This window comes from Phocoena phocoena, chromosome 20 (assembly GCF_963924675.1).
Source record: "Phocoena phocoena chromosome 20, mPhoPho1.1, whole genome shotgun sequence".
Taxonomy (NCBI): Eukaryota; Metazoa; Chordata; class Mammalia; order Artiodactyla; family Phocoenidae; genus Phocoena; species Phocoena phocoena.
The window spans coordinates 16264560-16282291 of record NC_089238.1 but is presented as its reverse complement, the minus strand read 5'-3'; the positions used below and the strand labels follow the sequence as shown (position 1 = coordinate 16282291).

The 17732-nt window shown below is 55.2% G+C and overlaps 1 protein-coding gene across 1 annotated transcript; it reads left to right on the top strand.

The window, feature by feature from the left end:
- Positions 1–535: 535 nt before the first annotated feature.
- HPN (hepsin) lies at positions 536–17094 on the top strand. The gene is made up of 13 exons (XM_065899419.1): positions 536–678; positions 1245–1314; positions 7301–7402; positions 7491–7532; positions 12589–12718; positions 12788–12910; positions 13049–13089; positions 13503–13668; positions 13770–13960; positions 15755–15850; positions 16044–16186; positions 16369–16533; positions 16755–17094. Exons 2-13 carry the CDS (start codon positions 1299–1301, stop codon positions 16791–16793), a joined length of 1254 nt encoding a protein of 417 aa, XP_065755491.1. The 5' UTR covers positions 536–678; positions 1245–1298; the 3' UTR covers positions 16794–17094.
- Positions 17095–17732: the final 638 nt, after the last annotated feature.

Below are 17732 nucleotides of genomic sequence, written 5' to 3'. Positions count from 1 at the left end.
TCTGGGGCACGGGCTGGGCTGAGGCCGGCCTGGAGCTGGGACCGCCTTGTTCAGGAGTTGGACAACAGGTGCAGGAAATGGCAGGGGCAGTGGTGGGCCTGGGGATGGGCAGAGGGTGCTGGAAGGGGCAGCGGTGGACAGGGACGGGGTTCAGCCTGAGCTGGGGTAGGGCGGGGGCTGGGCAGGAGGCAGGCGAAGAGGCCGGGGCAGGGTGGGCTTGGGGCAGCTGGTGCCCTCCCTCTGTGTCCCTCCAGTTCGTAGCTCCTTCCGTTGGTCCTTGTAAGCACCCCTAGCCTGCCCTGTCTCCCCAGACCCCCGGCCCTCAGGCCAAGCCAGTCCCAGCTCCTCGTCCCCTCAGACCGGCACACCTGAGCCCCCTCCAGGCCGGAGGCAGGTTGCTGGGCCGGCCTGGTCCAGCCCCTGCAAACCCTGTCCCACCAGCCAGGTGGCCTCCCGCGCTGCCAATCCCATTGCCCGGCCCCTCCCCGCCCCTTCCCCCGCCTCTTGCCCAGCCCCCTCCTCCTCAGGTGAGGCAGCCAGGCCTAGCAGGCCCCGCGCCACCGCCGCTGCCTCTGGGGCCGCCGCTGCTGAGGGGCCACCATGCTCCTGCCCAGGCCTGGAGACTGACCCTAAACCGGCACCATCTCTCAGCTCCGCCCCCACCTGCCGGACCCCAGGGTAAGGACCAGGGTCCTCAGTTCCAGTCCCCAGGACGTGGGCCCGCTCACCCAAACCCGCCCTAATGCTCAGCTCCCAGTAGAAGGGCTCCCAGGGACCCGGAGGGTGGGCTGTCAGGCTTCTCCCCAAGGACCTCAGAGTCCCAGCCCCCTGTTCTTCAGACTCCAAGATCGGCCCCGGTCTCCTCCTCCCTCAGACCCCGGAGTCCAGGCCCCTGTGCCCCTCCTCCGAAGGAGGGCTGGCCCCCAAACCTCTCTTTCCCCAGGACCCAGGAGTTGAGGCTCCAGCTCTCCTCCTTCAGACCCAGGAGTTCAGAGCCCTAGTCTCCTCCTCACCCAGGCCCAGGCGTATGGGGTCCCCCAGGCCTACAAATCCAGACATCCCCCTGGCTGCTGGTCGCACACTGACCCCATCCTTGAACCCAGCCCAGTCTGTGTCCGTGATCATGGCGTGCTCTGGCCGGGGCCCAGTCCCTCAGCCTCCCTGGATGGGCGCCTGGGACTGGGGGCACAGGGGCTGGCCTGGGCTCCCCCAGGCCCTGCCTCCCCCCGTTCATCTCCCCACAGGTCCCGCCCCGGCCCAGGAGGTCAGCCGGGGAATCATTAACTAGAGGCCGTGACATGGCGGAGAAGGAGGGTGAGTCCCTCTTTCCCTGAGCCCCAACTTTGGCTCTGCCTAGCGCCCTTCCTTCTGTGCTTTCTTCCCAGCCCTCCACCCCCTTGGAGCCCCCTGTCTCTGGCACCCCTCCTGGGGCCCATCCCCACCCGCTTCTGAAGCCTCCTCTACCTGATTAACTATTAACCAAATTTTCTGTGGGACTGTGCCACCACCTGCCTCCCTGCCACCCCATATGACCTTCCTGGCTCCTTGCCTCAGTTTCCCCTCATCTCCCAGTGATCTCTCAGCTATCCCTGGACCTGTCCTCTACTTGGGGCCAAGGCGGGGAGACTAGCTATCACAGTTAAGGACGCAGACTCCGGAGTCAAATACACAGGTTTGCATTCGAATTGGCTTCTGCCACTTTTTTGCTGTGCCATCTTGTGAAAGTGTCATCGTTTCTCTGGGCTTCATTTCCCCCCTGGGTCAAGCATGGATTCTAATGCTACCTGCCTCCCTACCTCCCTACCTACCTACCCACCTACCTACCTACCTACGTGAGGTTGTTGGGAGCACGTAACACACACAAGGCACCGGCATGGGGCTCGCCGTGTAAGACAGATGCAGTGCACCAGAGCTGTCGTGGAAGAGGTCGGCCGACTTGGAGTCCTGGGACCCAAGACCCCCACCGATTCCAGACATTCCTCCCACCTCCTCACACTGTGGGCAAAACAGCAGAGGGAGGACTTTGGACTCGGTCCGGATGGATGGAAAGGGGAGAGACAACAGAGAAACTGCTCCAGGGATGGTGGGGAGAAACCATATCCTCAGAGAGGCGGGCACTCGAGGGCTCGTGGAAGCCCCTGGCAGGGTCTCTAGACACCGTGGCTCCTTCTTACCCTGGTCCACACTTGGGAGCCAGCTGGAAGGGCCCAGTTAGGGGTGGTCTTTCCTTTCCACGCTCCCCAGCTGGGGCCGACTCCCTCTCTTCTTCCTGGAACCAGGCTAGCTGGGTTTGGTCCCAGGCAGTATCACTTTCTAGCTGTGAGGCCCTGGGCAGGAGACTTACCCTCTCTGGGCCTCGTTTCTTCCTCTGTAAAATGGAGACAGTACTAGTGCCCACCTCAGAGGATGGTGTGAGGATTTACATGCTGTGATAGGCAGGAAGCCCTGAACGTGTTGGCTGAAATGATGCGTGTAGATTACTGGCCTCTTTGGGTCTCAGCACAGCTAGCAAATCAGAGCCCAAATCATTCAGCTGTGGCCCAGAGTAAATCCAGGCTCCCAGTGGCTCGGGGGAAGGTGCTTGTGCCCTTGTGAGCAGGTGGGCAGCAGAGCCCTGCACCTTTGGAACCATTCCTTCCTGGAGCCCACTGAAGGGATCTCACCGGGCCTGGGGCCTATGGGTGAATGAACCAGGTATGAAAAGCAGAGCATGTGCTGAAGGATGGCCAGAGACTGGCCTGGGGACAGAGAGAACCGAGGCACAGTGGGCTTCAGTGCATCTCCAGGCAGCTCGGGCCTGGCCCTGGATGGGAGTCCTGCTGTCGTTTCAAACCTAGACACGAATGCTGAAAAGTTCTGGCATTGTGGTTACTTGCTCGGTGACCCCAGGTGGGTGGCTGCACCTCTCTGGGCCTCCTTTCCTCATCTGTAAATTGGGGATGGTGATAATGACACCTTCCTCATTAACAGTTGCAAGGATTTTAGGAAACTGCAGGATGGGGTTAGGACAGGGCTAAGGTCGGTGTAGCTTCTGAGAACCATTGTGGCTGCAGTTGTGCTGATGTTTACCAGTGTTACCATTCTGCTGGGTTTTTAACAAATCTATTTATTTATTTATTTTGGGCTGCGTTGGGTCTTTGTTGCTACGCGCGGGCTTTCTCTAGTTGCAGCGAGCGGGGGCTACTCTTTGTTGCGGTGCTCGGGCTTCTCATTGCGGTGGCTTCTCTTGTTGCGGAGCGTGGTCTGTAAGCGTGCGGGCTTCAGTAGTTGTGGCACACGGGCTCAGTAGTTTTGGCTCGTGGGTTCTTGAGCTCAGGCTCAGTAGTTGTGGCGCACGGGCTTAGTTACTCCGCGGCACATGGGATCTTCCCGGACCAGGGATGGAACCTGTGTCCCCTGCATTGGCAGGCGGATTCTTAACCACTGCACCACCAGGGAAGCCCCATTCTGCTGTTGAAGTACACCTAAGGCGAGGTTTGGTGCTTCCTGGAGACTTAGAATCAGAGGAGGTGATATCTGAGTTGACACTCAGGATGAGGAGGGAGTAGGTAGGTGTGCCAGGCAGAGGGAAGAGCAAGGCTAACAGCCGGGGTGACAATCTGCCCGGTGTGCAGTGGCACGTAGCTAATTTCGTATTTCTGTCGGTAAAGTTGGAAATGTAGCTGGGAGGGTGATTGAGATCCATTAGGACTCTTTTTGGTGAGAAGCTGGCCCATGACTGGGCAGTGCCGGGTCTCTCCACAAGGTGGCGCTGGTGGGTATTCTTTGTTTTATAAGCCCTGTCGTTTTGGTTGCTTTTTGGAACGGCTTATCAGTTGTCTGATAAGGACCCATATGGCTGTGTGGGAATTTAGGAAAGCATGTTCAACCCCCAAATCTCTAATAGCCATGCTTACATCCTAGAGGGGCTGGCACCACGGGCTGAGGGCTTTAGACTCTGTCCTGGGGAGCACTGGGGAGTCATGGAGGGTAGGGACAGGTTGGATTTGGTGTTTAGGAAGATTCTCTGGGGTTCTATGTGGAGGCTGGGCCAGAAGGAGAGACTGAGCCCAGGGGTTGGATGAGGTGGGAGCAGGGAAGGGCGGGAGACACTTAGGAGGCCTGTAGCTGAGGTGGGAGGGAGGCATCCTGCAGATGAGGGACATTCCTGAGGATGAGGGCCTCTGAGACGGGACCTGGGGATTTGGGGAGACATTGAGGCCAGTATGGGACCTGGGAGGTGTGAAGGACCTTGGGGATTCAAGTGGGAGGCATCTAAGAGACTGCAGGACCCCCGATCTAGGACAAAGGAGAGTCCAGGGCTGGGGACAGAAAAGGGACACAGGCTGTGGAGGTGTGTAAGACAGATGGGAGTGGGGAGGCATGAGGGGGAGGAGGCCATGGCCGCCCTGGGGACCCCAGATTTCAGGGAGTGTGTGGAGGAGATGGAGAAGTAGGGGGAGAATCAGAATCGGGCACGGGCGGTGTCCCAGAAATCAGACGGGGAGAGACTTCTGTTCAGGAAGTTGGAGTTGTGTACAATGAAAACAGACACGGAGCTGTAGATTGAATGGAGTTTCAGAGACCAGGAGCCAAAGATGTCACTTGGGAGGGTTTTGCAGCCAAATGGTGGGGACAGAAGCATTGTCCTGTGAGAGGACAAGGGCAGCCTAGCGCCCTTGGAGGAACAGAGAGCAGAGCCTCAGGGGGAAGCTCGGGGGTCCTGGCTTACCCAGCCCTTTCGCCCCTGAGGAATCACGCAAGGATGCCGCTGCCTCTCACACAGTGAGGATGCTTTCCTGCCTCAGCAAAGATACGCAGTGAGAATGCCTCTCGCACCAGGGAACCAGAGTGAGGATGCTTCCTGTCCCACCAGAGGCACCTGTTTGGGGGTTGCCCGAAGTCCCCTGAACCAGAAGTCATGAAAGCAAGTTTTGCCTCTCACCTTAAGAGACACAGGGTGGCAATGCTTCCTGTCCCAGCAGACGTGCCAAAGCCCCTGGGCTGGGCTCTGAGTGGCCCGAAGCTCTGCAGGCACATCTGAACAGAAAGGAACCAGGACGAGCCTGACGGCTAGCGGAGCCAAGACCTCCCACTGGAACCAGGAAGTTGGTTGGGGGTAGAGGTGGGGACCTCTCTCCTCAGGGAGACAGGAAGGGGTCAGCCAGCCAGGGCTGGGCTGGCCTGGTCCACTGGGGCCTCTTTGGAGGGAGGAGCACGTTGACGGGAATGGCTGGGCTCTCAAATTCTTAAGACACTCAGACAATAGGCATCCCAGGAAGGTGCTGGACTGCTCGCTGCTCCATTCCCGGTGCTGGCCTGGCCCTGTGCCCATCAGCCGTACTGCCACGACACAGATGGCAAAGCTGGGAGGTCCTGCAGCCCTGGGAGGGCCTTGCAGATGCCAAGGGCAGTCGGGTGCGTGCCAGGCCCAGCAAAAGCTTTCAGCTGCCTTTTCCCTTTGGTTCTCCTGATCTCTAGCAAAAGGGTTGGCTTTTCAGCTCCAGGGCCCCTGTTGTACTGGGAATAAAATTCCTCTTGTCCGGGGGCTGCCAGCCCTCCCCAGCTGGCCCCAGCCTTGGTCCCACTGTCTTCCCCAAGCTCATGCCATTCTGGCCACATCAGTGGCCTCTCTTGCCCTCTAACCCACCATGCTTATTCTTGCCTCAAGGACTTTGCCTGTGCTGTTCCCTCTGCCCACTGTCCCCTTCCACGAGAGGTCTTTGCTTGGCTGGTCTCACCCCTCAGGTCTCCGCTCAAAAGTCACTTCTTGGGGAGGCCCTTCCTGAACACCCCACAGAACACTGCCACCCCCAACCCACATCATTTTCTTCATAGACTTTGCCACGATCTGGAGATAATCAAGTTCATTTACTTGTTTACTTGTTTGGGTTTTCCCCTCACTTTACACACATGGGAATGTGAGCTCCATGAGAACCAACATCTCATCTGTCTTGTTTTGGGATGTGTCTCCAGAGCCTAGAATGGTGCCAGGTACATAGTGGATGTTCAATAGGACAATGAATGAATAAAGTCTCATTTTACTGATGAGAAAACTGAGGCCCAGAGAGGTGAAGGGAGTTGCCCAGGACCACACAGCTCTAATGATTTAAAGGCATTTATTGACCAATAAAAAAATGAAAAATAAATAAATAAATAAAAGCATTTATTGAGAACTTGCTATATGCCAGCCACTATAGCACAGGGAGGGGTAGCATGGCTTAGTGGTTATACACTTGGACCCCAGTGCCAAATCTGCCCAGGGTTCAGGACTCAGCACTGCCTCTTCCTGGCTGAGTCACCTTGGGCAGGTGACTCCACTTCTCTGAGCCTCAGTTTTCCCTGTCTGAACAATGGGAATCATGACTTAGATAAGGACTGAATAAGTTAATGTGTTCAGAGCAGTGCTTGGCACATAAAACATGTGATAAGAGTATGGTTTTTTATTATTATTTAAAAGAACTTTAAAACATTATACTTAGAGGTGTGTGCTAGGTGGATGCCCATTAAATAGATGAGGAAGCTGAGGCTCAAAGAGGTGACACCACCTGCCCAAGGTCCCATATAGGAATGGGTAAGGTCAATATATATATGTATTTTTTTGGCCACGCCACGCGGCATGCAGGATCTTAGTTCCCAGACCAGGGATCGAACCTGTTGCCCCCTGCAGTGGAAGTGCGGAGTCTTAACCACTGGACCGCCAGGGAAGTCCAAGGCCAATATTTTTAAGTGAGGCTGGTAAATTTCCAAATGTAGGTTCTCAACCTCCAGGGGCAAATTTGACCTTGGAGCTGGGTCCTCTGGGAGAGTTCTGGTTTTGGGGGGTTCCCAGGGGCAGAGGGTCTGGTATAGCAGAGAGAAGTGAGGCAGTGAGGAAATGCCAAACAGCAGGGAAGAGAGTTGCCAAGAGGGCAAAGGTCAGGGGTCACAGCCCCCAAGAGGCTCCAAGAACCTCTGGGAAAGTTAGCAGAAGTGAGACATTCAAGAAAAGACGGCACGACGTGATGGAGGAAATACAGAAGCACAGCGTCATAGGGGAGGAGAAATCCCTTAAGTGCCAGGAATATAGGCAGGGAGGGCGGAAGCTGTCCCAGCCACGGCTCTTCCCGGCTGGAGCCCTTGGGGGGCTGGACACCTGGTTGTCCTCGCCGCAGGGGAGGGACGGCCCTGCCAACTGTTCACCCCAGGAAACTGGGCCCAGGGCAGGGCAGGCTCAGGCGTGCTAAGTTGGCCTGGGGGCAGGGCAGAGCTGGCCCCGTGCTCAGATCCTGCCACAATGAGGACAGACCTGGCTGTGGCCCCAGCATGGTGTCTATTGCAGGTGGCCGGATTGTGCCATGCTGCTCTGGACCCAAGGTGGCAGCTCTCACTGTGGGGACCGTGCTGCTCCTGACAGGCATCGGGGCAGCATCCTGGGCCATTGGTGAGAGTGGACGGACCCCTGCGCCTCTACCCTCCCCTGCCCCCTGCAGTTCCCAGCCTACCTGCCCTCACCTCTGCCTTCTCCGCAGTGACCGTTCTACTCAGGAGTGATCAAGAGCCGCTGTATCCAGGTGAGTAGAGCGTGCTGAGACCCTCTGGGGAGCCCTGGAGGAAGCCCGTACCTGGTGGGAACTCAATGAAAGGATTTTTTTGAATGAACTCGTATTGTTGCTCTAAACACTTCACTTGTCCAACCCAGTGTTTTTCAGACTCTAAATGTGTTACCCGTTAGTGCATCATGAAATTAGTGAGCTGAAAACCACACTTTAAAATCATGAAATAGATAAAAAAAATGAGTGCATCTCTCTCAGTAAGAAGAAGTTCTGTTAAGCTTTTCTTTTGGTTTTATGAGGGTGGGACCGTTATTCTCTCCATATTACAGATGGGGAAACTGAGGCTTAGAGCAATGCCATAGTTCACCCCAGAAAACAGACGTTCAAGGCTACATCATAATGTAAAAATGTGTTTCTTATTGCGGAACGTGGTCAAACATGTTTGAGAGGTACTATATGAATTCAGCCAACCTTTTTCTAGCTCTCCTTGGAGGTAGCTGCTGTTAGTATCCCCATTTACAGATGTGGAAAGTGAAGACCAGAGAGGACATGCAGCTGGTAAATGATGGGGCCACGAATAGCTCTTTGACTGGACTGGTAGAGATGTATCTGCATGCAGGTGGGAAGGAGCGGCCACACAAATAGATGCAGAAACTCACTGTGGAATGAATGAATCTTCCCAAATGCCAACTCCAAGCTGCCGTTCTATAGCTCAGGGCAGCAGGAAGAATGGGGAAGTTGGGTGATGGGATGCATTTTTCACTCCCACAAGCCTCATGTAGTTCCATAAAGGACTCAGCTCACATTAAGAGCAGAAATGAGCATCTAGACAAGGAAAGCCACCGTCCAGGTCAACCACCACAGTTGACACTTAAGAGAGCATTTACACGTGCCAGGCACAGGCCTCAGGGCTTTGCGGGTATTGATTCATTAAATCCTCCCCACAGCCCATTTTAATATGGGGAAATGAGGCTTGGAAAGACCAAGTGACTTGCCTCAGGTCACTGGGATCGGAACCAGGCAGCCTGGATCCAGCTCTTGTGTAGAACTACTATACTCTATTGTTTCTCAAGAAACAGCCAAGTTGCCATAGTGACGGCTAACACATGCCAGGCCTTGGCTGCAGCCTTTGCACAAGAGCCCTGTGAAGTCGGGGCCATTATCATCATCCCCATTTTGCAGATGGGGAAACTGAGGCCCAGTGAAGTGAACTGACTTGTCCAAGTCCGCACATTGAATAAATGGCAGGGCAGAAGGGTCATGCACTTGCCGGAAGCTCGCTACTGCCACTGGGCTAAAAGGAGCCAGGCTCCAAGGCTCCTAGGGTGTGGGCCCCTCTCCATCCTCACCTCATGCTTTCTTCCGGTGCCCTTCAGGCTCCAACGCACTGGCAGCTCTCACGCCCTCGAAGGACCCTCCCTGCACCACCTTCTTTCCCGCTCGCATCCCGAGGCAGGTTTCAGGGTCTTGCGCCATCACTGCTGAGCTGAGGCTCACACCTGTCCTGCCCTCTCTGGTTCTCAGAGTCCTCATTTGGAAACTGGGAGTGAGAATTAGAGGAGGTAATGATCCGTGCAACACTTGACTCTCAGCCAACTTGGTTAACATGGGCTTTTGTGTCTCATGCTTCAGGCTATAACATTCCTGAGCAGGGCCTTTCTGCCCCCAGGCTCCACACTGCCCCCCCACCCCCCACCCCGCTCCCCACAGCCATCCTGCTGCCCCTGGTAAAACCCTCCTCACACTTGAAGTTCATGATTTACTCCTGGTGAATTTCAGGAGGGCAGGGGCATTTTGTTTACTGCCCCAGACAGTGTCCAGCACATAGTAGGTGCTCAGGAAACCTTTGCTTAATGAATAAGCATGAGGACAGATCACCGACATGAACCAACTTGTCCTGGGCCTCCAGCTGGAAAGTAATTAGGCCACGATTCAGACTTGGCTCTGGCCAACGCCAGCACCGTGCCCTTCCATTATACTCGGGTTTTTCAAAAACGCTGGGAAATTACAAAATGAACAAACAAAAACAACCCAGAAATGATATCCCCACCTCACTTTTCTGGGATTTTCACACCTCTAAATATATCAGACAATTTGTTGAGCAAGCCAGGTGACCCAGAACATATTTTTTGCATTGCTTAAAATAATACAAACAAGAATAAAGAGTTCAGAAGTGAGAAACAGTGGCACAGAATATAGTTTTAAAAATACTTGGAGGGGGTATTTGACATTCCCTCCTCCCTCCCTCCCCCTCCCTCCCTCCAAATCCATCCATAAAGTGATAATTTTTTCCTAAAACCTCACACTTTCTGGAAATCACATTCCTAGAGCACTGAGAAGTCATTTAAAAATAAGAATTCACTCCCACCCACAGTTGGTGTTTCAGACCCCAAGTCTTGGTCTGGGGACTCAGCGGGTGGCGGGCACCACCCAGCAGAGGTACCAGGCATCCCTGGGCCCCCACCTGGAGGCCATGACTAAGGCGAGCCAGCCAGGAAGCTCCTAGTCCAGGCTGTGGGTGAGTATATTTAGGGTGGGGACAGGTAAGGGTCCAGGTGAGAGCCACAGAAGGAGCAGGGAGTATGCAGGTAGGCAGGCCTGGGTTCAAATCCTGGCTTTGCAGGTTCTTAGCTATATTCCCCTGGGCAAGTATAGCCTCTCCAAGGTTCAGTTTCCCCATCTGCAAGATGGGCATAGAAATGGTCTCTACCTTCCAGGATGGTGGTGGGATTCAAAGAACCCCCCAGATATGACACATAGCATGGGGTCAGCCCACTGACATCCCCAGGAAACATAGCCAAGTGTTATTATTACTGTGCCATTATTGTTTAACCCTCAGGACGGAAGCCACTTGAGAGGCTGTCTAGGGCAACGTTAAAAGCTTGGGGTTTGGAGTCCCTCAGGCCTGAATGCACATCCTCTGTTTGCCTTTCTCTGTCCTCAGTAGGATAGGGTTTTCCCTGGAAGTCCTGCCTCCCCTCGTCCGGATCTGTGGGGCTGTGGGAAGACTGCTCAGCTTGGGTGTGGCCTCACCAAGTTCCTCCTACGAGGATGCAAAATTGAGTTTGCACCAGATTCACGTTCCCAGAATGTGCTCTCAGAACACCAGCCATGCAGGAAGCTCAGGAGAAAAGGGGTTCACAGCCGATCTTTCCCCAGGCTTACTCCTTCCCACCTTCCCCATCTCGGTCAGTGGCAGCTCCATCCTTCTGGTGGCTCAGGCCAAACACCCTGGAATTGCCCTCAGACCCTCTTTCTCTCACACCGACCTCCAATCTCAGCAGACCCTGTGGGCTCCACCCACAGAATCTACCCTAAATCTAAACTCTGTTCCCCCCCTGCTGCCCCGACCCTGGCCCAGCCTCCATCCTCTCCCTCCTGGACCATCACACAGCCTCCTTCCTGGTCTCCCTGCTCCCATCCCGCCCCTACAGTCTGCTCCCCACACACTGCCAGAGGGAGCCTGTGAACTGGTGTCAGGTCAGGGCCCTCCTGGCTCAGAGCCCTCCTCTGGCCGCATCTCACTCCTGGTAAAAGCCAAAGTCCTCGTGTCAATCCAGTCTTGTCTCACATCTCCCCTCCCCTAGCTCACTCTGCTCCAGCCTCCTTGCTGTTCCTTAAACATCCCCCGTGTCTCCCCGCCCCCCACCCCACCACCTTGGGATCTTTGCACTTGGCGGTTCCTTTGGCCTGGTTCTCTGTTCCCTCACCTGTCTTCTTACCTCCTTCAGATCTTTGTGCAGCTTTCCCTGCCCACCTGTTGGAAAGTGCAACCTCCCCTCCCCTCAATGCCAGCACTCCCCTGCCTCTGTCAAGCTTGATTTATCTCCCTGGCGCCTTCTTTTGTGACACACCATCTATTTAACCTCTCTGTCCTGTTTGTTATGCATCTCACCTATTGGCCTTTGAGCTCCTCAGAGCTGGGGGTTTTGTCTGATCTGTTCATTGCCCAGAATAGAGCCTGGCACATACTGAGTGTTTGTTAAATGTAAATAAATACGGCTAAGGGCTGTGACCTGGCTTAGGTGTGCACAAGGGTCCTCTGACCATGTGAGGAGCAGCCTATGAGGGGCTGAGGGGAGCATCACTTCTCAACACAGTAAAGCCCCAGGCAGGAGGAATCCCCCATAAGCTCTCTCCAGTCTTCCTGTGTATCTCTGCCCTACCTCTTCTCAAAGTTTGTGATGCTGTGTTTGGTTGGGTGATTTTTTTTTACTGCTGTCTGTCTCCCCCATTGGTGGACTTTGGTTGGTGAGGGCACAGCCCAGGGCTGTCTTGGTCATCTTTATGTCCCCCGGCATCACCCCACACAGGACTGGGCATGGAGTATGTGTCTAGTTAACACTTGTTGAATGAATGAATGAATACTGCATCCTCTGCTTGGAGAATTATCATGCAATTTAGTGTGTATTCAAGGCTCTGACAAGTCCTGCAGAAAAAGATAGCTATTCTCTCTCTTTTTTTTTAAGATTATAGGAAATCTATTTAAATATTTTGGCACTGTGATGTATTAGTCAAGGGTCTTCAGGCTGTAAAAGACAAAAGGAAAATCTAAGAAACTGGCTAAACAAAAAGGGAAATTATTGACTCACTTAAGCAACAGTTCTGGGGGTTCTTCAAGCCTGACTCCATCAGGGGCTTTAAAAATGTTATCAGAAATCTGTTGACTTTCCTCCACATTGGCTCATTTTCCCCCTCCTTGGAGCAAAGATGGGCCCAGGCAGACCCAGCCTCACATGCCATTCTCCTGGGAGCTTGGTTAAAACAGTTTCCCTCGTCCCAAATCTCCTGGCAGAATTCCAGATTTCCAGCTCATGGGCAACCAGCTTAGGAACCCCAGTGGTAGGAGAAAGCCCCCTGGTTCCCCCTGGCGGGGCAGCCAGAGTCCCAGAGACCCCGATCTTTGGTTCAACTTGAGTCATGGGCCCTTCCAGACGCAGTCACAAATGTGGGGGGGCCCGGGGTGCTGCCGTCGGGCCTGCCAGGACTCAGGACTAGATCCACGGGGTCGGAGAAGAGGCCGGGAGGGCTCGGGCAGGAAGGCGACCCAGGCGGCGGTCCTGTCGCCCTGCAGTGCAGGTCGGCCCGGCCGACGCCCGGCTCACGGTGTTTGACCAGACGGAGGGCACGTGGCGTCTGCTGTGCTCCTCGCGCTCCAACGCCAGGGTGGCGGGGCTCAGCTGCGAGGAGATGGGCTTCCTCAGGTACCGGGGTGCCCCTGGGGGTGGGGGGCGGGGGGGCGGGGCCGCAGGCCTGACCCCTGCCCCGCCCAGGGCGCTGGCCCACTCGGAGCTGGACGTGCGGACGGCGGGCGCCAACGGCACGTCGGGCTTCTTCTGCGTGGACGAGGGGAGGCTGCCGCATGCCCGGAGGCTGCTCGAGGTCCTTTCCGTGTGGTGAGGAGGGCGGCGGGCAGGCAGGGCGCGCACCGCCCCCGGCACGCACACCCCTGCTCCCCCAATGTGCCTTTCTTGCCTCTTAATTGGCCTCTCTTTTTGTCTCCCCTTGTGTCCCCATCCCTGTCTCTCCCACAGCGACTGTCCCAGGGGTCGTTTCCTAGCTACCATCTGCCAAGGTGAGACCCTGAAACTCAGAGTCTTCTTCTGAGACCCCCCCCTGAGGGCAGGACCACGTCCCATTAGACACCCCCAGGCAGGCCTTATCCTCTTAGATCCTGCAAGGATGGGGCTGTGTCTTCTCAGATCTCCCTCCCCTCCTGGTAGAGCCATGTCCCTCTAGGTCCCCAAGGAGGGGTCTGTGTCTCCTCATATCTCCCTCCCCCCCGGGTGGAGCCATGTCCCCCTGGGTCCCCAAGGATGGGGCTGTGTCTCCTCAGACACCCTCCCCCAGGGTGGAGCCATGTCCCTCAGACCCCTCAGGTTAGGATCGTGTCCACTCACTCTTCGCAGAGTGGCGTATGACCTCTCAGACCCCCTAAGGCAGGGGTTCCAGGCCTCCCACTGCCCCTGACTGCCCCCTCTCCCACAGACTGTGGCCATAGGAAGCTGCCCGTCGATCGCATCGTGGGTGGCCAAGACACCAGCTTGGGCAGGTGGCCATGGCAAGTCAGTCTTCGCTACGATGGAGCACACCTCTGTGGGGGATCCCTGCTCTCCAGAGACTGGGTGCTGACAGCCGCCCACTGCTTCCCTGAGTGAGTGTCTCCCATGGCGCTGAGGGGAGAGGCTGGGGAGCGGCAGGGTCGGGGAGGCTGTGCCCAAGCAGGCTGCCACCCTCCCCTCCTATCCCTGGTAGGCGGAACCGGGTCCTGTCCCGATGGCGAGTGTTTGCCGGTGCCGTGGCCCAGACCTCACCCCATGGCGTGCAGCTGGGGGTGCAGGCAGTAATCTACCACGGGGGCTATCTCCCCTTTCGAGACCCCAACAGCGAGGAGAACAGCAATGACATTGCCCTGGTCCACCTGTCCAGCTCCCTGCCCCTCACAGGTAAGTCTGGGGCTGTTCCTTGGCCTGGGGACACCAGGGGCCAGGAGGACAGAGGAGGGGGCTAGGGCATAGGAATCCATGGTGATGAGGGAAATGATCTTGAGGGGCACGCACTGGGCATTCATTAGATGGGGACAATTGGTACAGCCACTTTGGAAAGCCATGTGGCGATTCCTCAAGCAGTTCAACACAGAGTTACGATTTGGCCCGGCAATTCCACTCCTAGATACGTACCCAAAAGAAATGAAAACACATAGCTACACCAAAACTGGTGCACGAGTGTTCAGACCAGCCTTATTCCAAAAGATGGAAACAACCCAGACGTCTACCATCTGACACATGGATAAACCAAACGTGCTAGACAGGCTGCCTGGCGCTGGAATCAGTGCCTGTGAGCCCCTGGCTGTGTTGCCAGGGAAGTCAGTACTATTTGGTTTGCATTTTTCTTATCTTTACGGTTATTTTTCTTCTGAATGGTCCGTGATGCTGGTTTTCCATTTAAGGGAGCGATACATGTTTTTCTTTTCTTGTTTCTAAATTAATTTTTTTATTGGAGTATAGTTGCTTTACAATGTTGTGTTAGCAAAGTGCGTCAGTTATACCTACACATATAGCCGCTCTGTTTTAGATTCTATTCCCGTATAGGTCATTACAGAGTATTGAATAATACATGTTTCTCTTTTTAAAAATTTTTTACATCTTTACTGGAGTATAATTGCTTTACAGTGGTGTGCATGTTTCTCTTTAAAACAAAATAAACCCTTCTCTTTAGTGAATGGAGTGAGAGGGTTAAAAAGACTGAAGTGGGGAGGTATCCATGGGGCACAGGTGGATGGGGTGGGAGGGGCCTGGGTTTGAGACACGTGGCTGAGGGGTAACGGCACGGGCTTTGGGGTCAGGTACTTGCCAGCTCTGCGATCTTGAGCGCGTGGCTTCACCTCTCCATGCCTCAGTTTCCCTCATCTGTTAAATGACTTCTGAGGGTTATTGAAATGATGAAGAGGGTTAATCTGAGTCAAGAGCCTACAGCAATGCCAGCACTCAGTTAATATTAACAATCATTGCCACGGTTGCTGTTTTTTACTATTGCTAGTTACGTGAGCATTTCCTATTAGCCAGGCATGCTATTCAGCGCGTCACCGATGTCTCACTATACACCTCTGGGGGGAAATGATTATTCTTTCCACTTAGCACCTGAGAGCTCTGAGCTCAGGGAGGTGAAGTCACCAGCAGGCAGCAGGTAGGGCTGCCAGGACCACTGGTGTGGGTTGTGCACTGCACAAGGAAGTCATGTGTCAGGGATGCCATTCTTACTGTGGACAGGGTGGACTGGTGTGTTTATTATGATGATTTTTTCGACAGGTGGAAGTCCAGCATCTCAAGATAGTACCTTGTAAAATTTCTCACAGAGGCACCCTCTAGGCAGGGGCAGCCCCATGGGCCATGGTTAAGAATACAGGCTTGGAAATTGGGCCAAGCTGGGTTCAAATTCTGGCTCTGCCATCGACTCATGGACTCATTCTGAGGCTTTGGACAAATGACATGGCCTTATTTTCCCCTCTTTAAATGGGGTACTAATAGCTCCTACCTCCCTGGGCTGATGGGATATTAAAGGAACTCACCCAGGAAGGTGCCTAGTACCTAGTGAGCTCTCAGTAGAAGGCAACTTCTGCTGTTGTCGTTGTAAAAGAACAGAGGGAAGGGTGGGCCGGGGGCACCAGGGGCAGCTGGGCTGAGGTCTGTACCAGGCGGGGCAGGCCGGCAGGGGTGGGACCAGCGTGGTCTGTCTCACAGAGTACATCCAGCCCGTGTGCCTCCCGGCTGCCGGGCAGGCCCTAGTGGACGGCAAGATCTGCACCGTGACTGGCTGGGGCAACACACAGTACTACGGTGAGTTCCGTCCTCTGCCCGTGAAGTCACTGTTAAGGGAGACTCCGATCCGGGCTGGGGAAGGGCCGTTGGCCTGCTTGAAGGCCTCGTGGCCCAGGGGTGTAGGGACACTAAGGAGCCTGGGTGGGCACCAGGAAGGAAGGGGGGTGTGCATGCCCCCCAGCTTCGTCCAGCCCTGCTTGCACACCCCCAGGCCAACAGGCGGGGGTACTCCAGGAGGCCCGAGTCCCCATAATCAGCAGTGATGTCTGCAACGGCCCCGACTTTTACGGGAACCAGATCAAACCCAAGATGTTCTGTGCCGGCTATCCTGAGGGTGGCATTGATGCCTGCCAGGTGAGGGACGATGAGGGGCAGCCCGGGCCCCCTCCTCTCCGGGGGTGGAGACACATGGCAGTGGGTGGTCAGGCTCGCTACCTCAGGGCCAGAGGGCTCTGTGACCACAGCCCACAATCATCCGAGGAGGGCCTCTCGGCTAGCCATCTTGGCTTCCAGCCAGGCCTTCCGTCCCCTACCAGGGCGACAGCGGTGGCCCCTTCGTGTGTGAGGACAGCATCTCTCGGACGCCACGTTGGCGGCTGTGTGGCATTGTGAGCTGGGGCACCGGCTGTGCCCTGGCCCAGAAGCCAGGCGTCTACACCAAAGTCAGTGACTTCCGGGAGTGGATCTTCCAGGCCATAAAGGTGAAATTTGGGCCCAGATGGGAGCCAGAGGGTGGGAGGGTTTGGGACTCTGAGGGGGAAAGGGAGGGAGCCAGGGTTTTCCAGAAACCAGCGCTCAGGCTTAGAAGAGGGTGCCCTAGGGAACGGATAGCCTTCAAAGGGCTCCTGGGGAGGGGAGTTCAGCTGTGGGACTTTGGGGGAAGCCTCTCAGACCTTGGAAGCCCCTAGTTGTCTTTCCCCAGACTCACTCCGAAGCCAGCGGCATGGTGACCCAGCTCTGACCTGTGGCTTCTCCTCGCTGTGCACGCCTGCAGGGCCCAAGCTGATCTAGGTGGCTCCAGCCCCACATGATGGGGTTCACCCTGGGATGGAACATTTTTCTTCTTGGGCCCAGCCCACAGGTCCAAGGATACCCTCCCTCCAAGGTCCTCCACAGTGGCGGGCCCACTCAGCCCTGGGACCACCCGAGCCTCACCCTTCTGACCCCCATGTAAATATTGTTCTGCCGTCTGGGGAGTCCCATCTAGTGCCCCTGATGACAGGATGCTCTTTAAATAATAAAGATGGTTTTGATTAACGTGGTCTCTGAGTTTGCAAATGTAAGCAGCAAATGAGGACATTTTGGGGGGTTGGAAGAGAGCGGTTGGGCCAGGCAAACATCAGACAGGGAGTGTGACGCTCCAGTTCCCGCTGGCTTAAGAGAAAATACCTTAATTGGTTCACCTAACTGGAAATGCTCTGCAGCGTCTGGCTTCAGGTACTGCTGGATCCAGCTGCTGAATATTTTTCATCAGGATTGTCTCTCACTTCCTCTCTCACATCTGCTTTTCTGTGTCAGCTTCATTTCCAAGCAGGCTCCCCTACAGTCAGAGACAGAGATGTCCCCCCAACCCACCGAAACTCTTATATGCCATGGATGACTTAACAGCCACAGTGGAAAAAGAATCCTTCTTTCCCATCAGCTACAGCAAAATAGTCCCAGGCCTGGCTCTCCCTGGACGGATTTGGGTCACATGCTCATCCCTTATCAAATCACTGTGCACCTGTGCATGGGGTGGGGAGGAGGTTTGACCCTCAGGAAATACATGACTTGAGTGTGAGGGGTTCTCCAAAGGAAAGTGGGTTGCTCTTTCCAGAAAAAATGGTTGTAGATGCCCAGTGAAAAAAAGACATCCACTGTGGATCAACATGGGAATCAAGGCCCTGTAGGGAGGAGGCAG